The sequence below is a fragment of the Phasianus colchicus genome, unplaced genomic scaffold, assembly GCF_987193195.1.
Source record: "Phasianus colchicus unplaced genomic scaffold, bPhaCol1.hap1.1 HAP1_SCAFFOLD_44, whole genome shotgun sequence".
Classification (NCBI taxonomy): Eukaryota; Metazoa; Chordata; class Aves; order Galliformes; family Phasianidae; genus Phasianus; species Phasianus colchicus.
The window spans coordinates 930872-939012 of NW_028325224.1; the positions used below are offsets into that span (position 1 = coordinate 930872).

Here is an 8141-nt window from a genome sequence, read left to right on the forward strand (position 1 = left end):
CAGCACGCTTGGATGAATATCATCTGGCCCCACGGACTTGTGGCAGTCCAGGTGGAACAGGATGTGAACTTTGGTTGGAAATGCAATGCCAAGGGCTGCACAAGCATGGGACAGCTCTGAGTGTAAGGAAGGGCATCTGCTGGGTGAGTGCTTTGCTGGGTGAGCATCGCCCTGTTGAAGAGCAGCCGTTGTCTTTGCAGACAGCCACATCCACGGGGATTGGAAGCTTTTTCTGCCTTCCGGCTCTTGGCTGTTGCTCTGAGAGTGGAGGTTCTTGCCCGGAGAGAACCACCAGCAGAAAGGATCCCACGCGTGGCCTCTGAGCCCCTTCAGACAAAGCAGCTGGATGAGCGTGGCCTGTGACCTTGGCTTGGAGTTAAGCCAGCAGGCTTTGCCCAAAGCAGAATGACCTGTGGGCACAGCGTCCAGCAGGGGGAAGTGACCAACAGCTGGAGACAGCAGCAGCTTGAGCAGCGCTCTTGAGGGAAAGCCTCACTGTGAACACAGGCCCAGCAGAAGAGTAGCTTGTCCCTGTGCTCACATAGTAAGGTCTTCCTTTCTGACCTGTTACCTCTCAGCTGGTGCCTACAGCTGTGTGATGTGCTCTGCAGGAAGTGCTGATGTTTTGCATTTCACCTTGTCTTTCATCTTGCTTAAAAGCTTAGAGGCCACCTTAATTTCCACAGCCGTGAGCTTCGTGCCACAAGAGCTCTCCAGCTTCTTCCTGTGATGTGAGGCTGTATTGTGTCTACTTTAAGTCATGCTCTTTTCCCTTTTCATTTTAAGGTAGGAAAATTCATTTCTGGGCCGGGAGGAGAAGAAATGCAACAATCTTCCCTGCACTGTTCAGCTTGCCTGAGTTGCCAAGTGTTCCTCATTTTTCTTGTACCCTTCAATTCCAACTCCAGGTCAGAGGTAAGCACCTACAGTTAAGTAAGCGATTTCACTATTTATTTCTGACTGTGGCAATTCAGATCACAAGTCACACTTCATTTACAGTGCCTGCCTTAATTCTGACAAAGCTTGCAGTTGCAGCTGACTTCCCAAGGCTGCAGTACATGGTGGTGGCACAGCCTTGGGCTTCTGCATTTGTGCTAAGGCCACATTTCCTTTCCTGTCTTGCAGGTCAGCTGGCGCTAGAAGTGGACGGTATCCCAGTGTGAATGAAGGTCAGTAGGAGCAGCTGCTGATGGGAGGAAGGAAGTGCAGGCTAATGGACCTGAAGCATCTCCCGGTACGGTAGCAGAGGAGGCGGTAGTGATGCTGGGGGGCAGTTGCAGAAGAACGGGAGGAACTCCTCAGCAGGAAGCCACAACCCCTGCAGCAAGCTGCAGGAGACTCAGCACGTGTGGATGCCCAGGAAGAAATGCAGGCCCGGTGTTTGAGCAGCGCTGGCCACGGAGTGCTGCAGCCCAAGAACAAAGCTATTCTGCCTTTGCCGAGATGGCTTTTCAGGGTGGACTAGTCTGTTCTCACAAAAACCAGAGGGCTGACTCATCCAAATGCTTGCTGGTTGCTTGGAAGCCCAAATCCTTCAGTCTCCAAGCTGGGGGCAGCCTGGGGGCAACATCTCCTGCGTGTGATCATGCGGTGCCTGAGCGAGAGGATGAGCCAGGCTGCTTACACAACAGGCATCTTAATTTCTCTGTTTTGTTACTTCAGATCACGCCATTGGGTGGCCCTCGTGTCGTTTTCTTAAAATTTGGTACCAGCCCTGGTGACTCTGGGCCAGAGCCCAAAAGGCAGGAACCAGTCCAGGAGCTTAAAGTCACGGCCCCAGTTAGAGAGGCTGGCGCCAGCCCTGGGACATAAAGATGCTGCCAGAGAAGCCAGCAGTGGCCCTGGGGCCTACAAACAGAGCCAGAGAGACTGGCCCTGGCCACGGGACCTGAAGCCACAGCCTGAGTGGCCAGCACCGACCCTGGGGATTAAAGCCCAGCCCCAGCCAGAGAGGCTGGCACGAGTCCTGGGCCTAAACCTGAAGCCACAACACAAGAAGCCAGCACCAGCTTCGGGCCTGAAGCCACAGCCTGAGAGGCTGGTGCCGGCCCTGAAGTCTGCAGCTCCAGCCAGAGAGCCCAGCACCAGCCCTGGGGCCCAAAGCCAGTGGCAGAGGCCGGCACCGGCCCTGGGGCACACAGATGTGCTTCCCACTGGTTTCTACTCATTCCTATAGGACTCCACTGACCACTCTGAGCCCATACTGGTCCTCACTGGGTTTTACTTTGCCACACTGGACTTCTCTGGTCCATACTGCTGTGCACTCCTCCCAGTTCCCACTACTTCCTCTGGGACTCCTCTGACAACTGCGAGGCCATACTGCATTTTCACTGGGCTGCACAAGAGTCATCTTCACTTCTCTGTTGCTTTCCTTCAATTAACCCCCATTCAATCACCCCCATTCACCCCACTGGGTGACCCTGGCGTTGGTTTCCTAAAACGTGGGTCTAGGAGGTGACCACTCCCTTTGCCTGTGATGAAAGCACAGAAGCGATGCGGGCACTCGCTGAGGTCACAGTCGGTGCCAGGGTGGGAGCGTTTGTGCCACAGCTGATGAGCAGAGCTGGTGCTCTGGTGAGCGTGCTGCACGCAGAGACTGAGCTCTGTGCTTTTCTTGAGAGAGATCACCCTGTGAGAGCCCACTGGAAGCAGCGCTGCGGCGTGTGTGTGAGCTGGGCACAGCTCGGGCTGAGCAGTGACCAGGTGAGCTGGGTTTGGTGCTGGCTGGTTGCCGGGAGGTGTCTCAGCAGAAAAGCTGGGCTGGGGAGGAGTTCCCAGCTCCAGCAGTGCCCTTCTGGCTGTATCCAGAGGAAATGGGTTCTTGTTGAGATTCCATCCCATGATTCGGTGAGGATGATGAAATGTCATTCCTGCCCTGGAAAACTGCTGCCGAGCCCCCCCTTCATGTCAGACCTTTCCAAGGAAGCAGAGCGCAGACTTCACAGAGTGCAACTTGTGGCTCACTGCTCCATGGATTGCTTGGTGTGCCATACCCAGCAGGTGTTTCACCGCACCGCGCTGCAGTCACGGCAGAGAGCCAGCTGCTCAGCTGTGGACATGGACGCTCAGCACAGCTGTGGGGGAAAAGGGGACCGGGGGGCACTTGCTGACAGAAGCCATGGCAGTCAGACACAAGCTGGAGCTAGTGATGGGCAGCTGTTGCAGCCAGCTGATGTCCAAGCATTGCCCTCCTCCAGAGACTACATTGCATGGCAGAAGAAAGCTGGGACAATGCTTCTTCCTTGTGACTTTTCACTTGTTGATACTTTCTGTAGGGTTCCTGTCCAGAAGGAGAACTCAGGAGTCAAGGCAGCTGAAGATTGCAGTTGCAGTGCTGTAGGCGATGTCAAGTAAGCATCCGTTTGGAGTGCAGGAAGGGGCAGTGAGAAGTGTTTGTGTCAGTTTGTGTTTGGGCTATCAAAGTAGCACCTTTCTGCTTTCCGGGGGGACATGGGCTTACTGGACAATACTTCTCTGCCTGCTGGTGTCTGTGAAATCAACATACAATCTGTTGTTGTAGGGACAAAAGCAGTGCATCTGTGGAATGGTGCAGGGATTTACGGTTACCTTTCCTGTCCTGATTGATAGTGGGAAGCCAGTGTTTAGCCTAGATCCCTTACTGTGAACATGGTACGGGTGAGCTGGCATTGACTCTTTGGGATTTTGTTGCTTTTCCCTGCAGTGGCGACCAGCTCGGATGTGCTGGAGGACATCACGGACATCCAGGGTTTGCTGTCTTGGATCAACGGTGAGTTTGGGGGCTGCAGAGCTGCAGGTGCGTGTTTGCACAGAGTGGGTGCGGGAAGGCTATCATCACCATTCTGGGGGATGTTCTTGCATTTTCAGACGTGGCAAGAGCTGTAGAGGTCCCCCATGAGAACCCCGGCAGCCCTGCCCCAGGATGCTTCGTCGCTGAGCTCCCTGACAACCCCAGGGACAGCAGAGAGCTCAGCACACAGCCTGCCTCCGGGATGCCCGCCGACCCCTTCTGGGGGCTCCCACCATCCCCCGGGTTCCTGCCTGAGCTGCAGTGTGGGTTGTCGCAGCTGCGCCCCATCACGCCACCTGCGAGTGCCCGGCTCAGTCCACGGCCGACCACGCTGGCTGTCACCACGCCTCCCTCAGCCCAAAGCGCACAGCCCACCGAGGAGGTGCAGCAGATGGAGCCCCAGGAGGTTCAGGCTCACTCGCCCCCGTCACCGGGCTCTGTCCCCAGCCGGGCGGCCGAAAAGAAGAAGAGGGGCAGCACCAAGCGGGCCAAGCGCCCTGCGCCTGCCGGCACCCCCCAGAAAGGGGAGAGCTCCCAGCAGGAGCAGCCCACCACCAGCGCTCCAGCCAAGAAAAGGAAGCTGCCGCCGCGCAGGGAAAGAGCAGAGAGAAAAGGCCGCAAGCGCCCGTGCCAAGCGGAGCTGTCTGGGGCCAGCGCAGGAGGCAGCAGCAGCGGGCAAGCAGGCACTGCCAGCGAGCTGCGCGTGCACTTGTGTAAATCCATCCAGGTCGTGCACCCGCTGGGGCAGAGGGTGACTGCGGTGGGCCCGGTGCGCCAGCCACCCTCTGCGCAGCCCCAACCCTCGGCCAGCACCGGCCCTGCTGCCCTCCGGCCCCAAGACAGCGGCACAGACAAGGCAGCGCCGGCATCTCCAGGCAGCGCGGGGCAAGAGGGGGGCACTGCCGAGAAGACGGCGCCGAGCTGCCTGCGCCCGTCCCCGCAGAGGAGCTCACCGCTGCGGAGGGACCCACCATCACCACCACCACCACCAGCAGTGCTGCACCAGCAGCAGCCTCGGCCGCAGCGCCCCGGGGACTTTGTGCCCTGCGTGGGGCCACGGGCGGGCGGCGGTGCGGTACCCATAGTGATGGAGGTGTCGCTGCCCATCACAGCCGAGCAGCGGCCCGAGCGGGAGCGCATGAAGAAGCTGGCCCAGGAGGAGCGGCAGCGGGCGGCCCAGCAGATGAAGATCGGCCCCGTGCAGTTCCTGGTGCAGCGGGAGATAGACATGGCCATAGCCGACCAGTATGGCTACCCGTAACCCTGCGCTCCTCGCCGGCCCCACAGCACCAGGCAGCAGCGGCAGCGTTCCAGAGGCACCGCCAGCGGCCCCATCCCTCCTTTCCAGAACCAAGCTGTCCTCCGGAGTCATCGCGGCAGTGGGACGGGACGTCATCTGGCAATGAACTCTTGTGGGATGGGAATTTTAGGATTATCGTCCTTCCTGTTACTCCTTGTTTTCTATGATACGTTATTAAAAGCTTTGTGTTCCCTTTGCTGTGTCCCTGTGCCTGCAGTCATTTGGGCCCTGTCACAGCCCCCAGCTCCTCATACCTGCCTCTGGGGCAGGATGGGGCACCACAGATGGCCGTGTCCCTCTGCTGCCACCACCAGCCCCAGCCTTCCTCTCTCCCTGCAGTCCTTTGTGCAGCGGGATGCAGAGGGTGTTTCACACAGCTTCCTGTGCTGCCCAGTACCATAAATTGCTGTGGGGATGGGCAGCAGGCACGGGTAGATGGAGGGGAATTGCCCTGGCCAGAAGAGACTCCGACAGGGGCAGTTCCCATGCAGGGGTGAAGCAGGAGCAGCAGGGCCTGACGTGCAGAAAGGCATAAAGACAGCTCCCAAGCCATGGCTCTTCTGCCCCCACGTTGTTTGGGTCCTGCCGGTTTTGTCTTCAGACAGGGACCCAACCAACTCTGTACACACACAGCAGGATTTGCCATCTGGCTGCCGCTCATGAGTGCTGCCCCCCAGGGCTCAGTACTGGGGCTGCTCCTATTGAACACCTTCATCAATGATTTGATGAGGGGACTGAGGACACCCTCAGTGCCAAATCTCACATTCCAGGCCCACAGTCAACATCCCAACCCCACATCCTACAGCCCACATCCCAATCCCAGTTCCAAACCTCATTCCCAGGCCCTCATCCCAAGCCCATCACCCACCTGTCAATCTCAATCCCTCATCCCAATCGCAATCCCACATCCCCGATCCCAATTCCGATCCCAATCCCATCCCCTATGGCAATAGAGAGCACCCCGAGGCCCCGCCCCCACAGCCGCTCCACCCAAGTTTAGTTGCAGTCAAGAAAAAACAGTCACAATTAGGGATTGACAAAGAGCGCACGGCCTGATTTGTCCAGCGACATTCCATGAGCTGCTGCACTACTACTGGTCCGGAGTAGAAACTGTGCAGCTTTGGACCACCAAGCTGCCATCCTGGCACTGCTCTTGTTGGAGGCAGTGCTCCAAGTTCTCCTGCTGTTGCTGACACCTGATGTTGCCCAGGGAGGACTCGGCCACTGCGCTCGGCTCCACCCCCTGTGCCACACACACGTGTACAGCCCACCACCCTTCCACCTGCTGTGCAAAAACACCATCCCATCTTGCACACTGCGGCCATATTGCCTTCCTCCTCCTCCCCCCACCAGTTCCCATTCCTGCTTCCCTTCCTGTGCCCCCCCCGCTTCGTTGCTGTGGCCCCAATAGCCTGCCACCCCCCTTAGCCCTCCGGTTTGCATGAGGCTTTGCATCGCTTCCTCTGTGCACAACCCCCCATTGCTGTGCCCCTTCTTGCACCCCTCTTTTGCAGCACCGTTTAGCCATCCCCCCCTACTAAAAGCACAGCTAACTCAGAAATCCAGATTGTTTTTAATTAGCGTTTTTAATTAAAACACAGCTTGCAGCCAGTGCTGTGAATCTTTATCACCGGACTGTGAGCTACTCCTGGCAGGGAATTCTCTCTCTGTACCATTGGTTTTGTAGCAGTCACTGTTACCTTTGCCTCAGTATCCCTCTGGGTTCTCTGTACGTGTCCCTTTCTGGAATCTTACCTCTCATTGGGAAACCCCTCACAACCTTTCCTCTTTGCTTTTCTGTACGGAACATCTGGATTTTTTCCTCCTTTATATGAACTTCTTTATAACCTTTGGGCTGTAATACCCCTGGCAATGAAACACAAATTGCATTTTAAAGTGACGCTGCTGTGTTTTGTACCAATTTCCAAATTTTTACTTTATTATTATTATTATTATTTTTTTAATCAGGACACATTATACCTGTTGCGGAGCACTGTGGCTCCGCAGCTGCACAGCACAGCATCTTAGGGACAGCTTTTATTGAGCTGGCAGGCATAACTGCCGGACGCCGGACAGGCGGTACATCCCTTGCACCACGCCTTGCTGCTCAGTGAATGCAGCGCCGCCCTGCAGGACCTGGGGGACTACAGAACAAGCGCCAGCCTTCAGCTGAGCTCGTTAGTCAAGACCTGGTTCAGGCTGCGCTCTTCTCTCATAAAAAATCATACATCATAAAATCAATTGAGCTGGAAGGGACCCTTAACAGCCACCTGGTCCAACCCCCCTACAGGGAGCAGGGACCCCCACAGCTCCATCAGGTGCTCAGAGACTCATCCAGCCTGACCTTGGGTGTCTGCAGGGATGGGACAACCACCACCTCTCTGGGCAACTTGTGCCAGTACTGCACTACTCTTACCATAAAACAATGTTTTCCTTATATCCAGTCTAAATCTCCCTTCTTTTCGTTTGAAATCATCCCATCCACCAAGCCCAGCCGGGCTACTGCTTGGTTCTTCCTCGGAGGAGAAAGCTGTCAGAGATGTCACTGCAGGAGCTGGTGAGAAAACTGGACGCAGATGTGTACTTGGCTTTAAAGAAGTGCCAGGACCTAGGAATCAGCCCGGAGAAAGTAATTCTGGGGAAGCCAGAGACACTGCAAGTCTCAACGCAGCTCCCACAAGAGCGGTGGTGTTAAATCGCACAGAATCATAGAGCCATAGAATTGCTCAGGTTGGAAAAGACATTAGAGATCACCGAGTCCAACCGCAACCTGACCATACTCCCCTCACTCTAACAACCCACCACTAAATCATGTCCCTGAGCACCACAGCCAGACGTCTTTTGGACGCATTCAGGGACGGTCAGGGACACATCCCCGCTTAGCCAGGGCTGCTGAAGGATGATGGAGAGCGGCTTTGCAGCCACATCTGCCAACTCCCTCAGCACCCCCGGCTGCAATCCATCCGGCCCCATGGACTTGTGGGTGTGCAGCTTTCGGAGCAGGTCCAAAGCCATCTCGCCGTGGGTTATGCCTATTCTGTTCCCCATCCCTATCTACCAGCACAAAGGGCT

The 8141-nt window shown here is 56.4% G+C and overlaps 1 protein-coding gene across 1 annotated transcript; it reads left to right on the forward strand.

The window, feature by feature from the left end:
* Positions 1–3933: 3933 nt before the first annotated feature.
* LOC149912058 (uncharacterized) lies at positions 3934–5443 on the forward strand. Its single transcript, XM_090132811.1, has one exon. The coding sequence runs from the start codon at positions 3972–3974 to the stop codon at positions 5028–5030; it is 1059 nt and encodes a 352-aa protein (XP_089988937.1). The 5' UTR covers positions 3934–3971; the 3' UTR covers positions 5031–5443.
* Positions 5444–8141: the final 2698 nt, after the last annotated feature.

What these genes read in the sequence shown, in the direction of transcription:
- LOC149912058 (XM_090132811.1), top strand. Translation starts at nt 3,972, where the DNA reads ATGCCCGCCGACCCCTTCTGGGGGCTCCCACCATCCCCCGGGTTCCTG.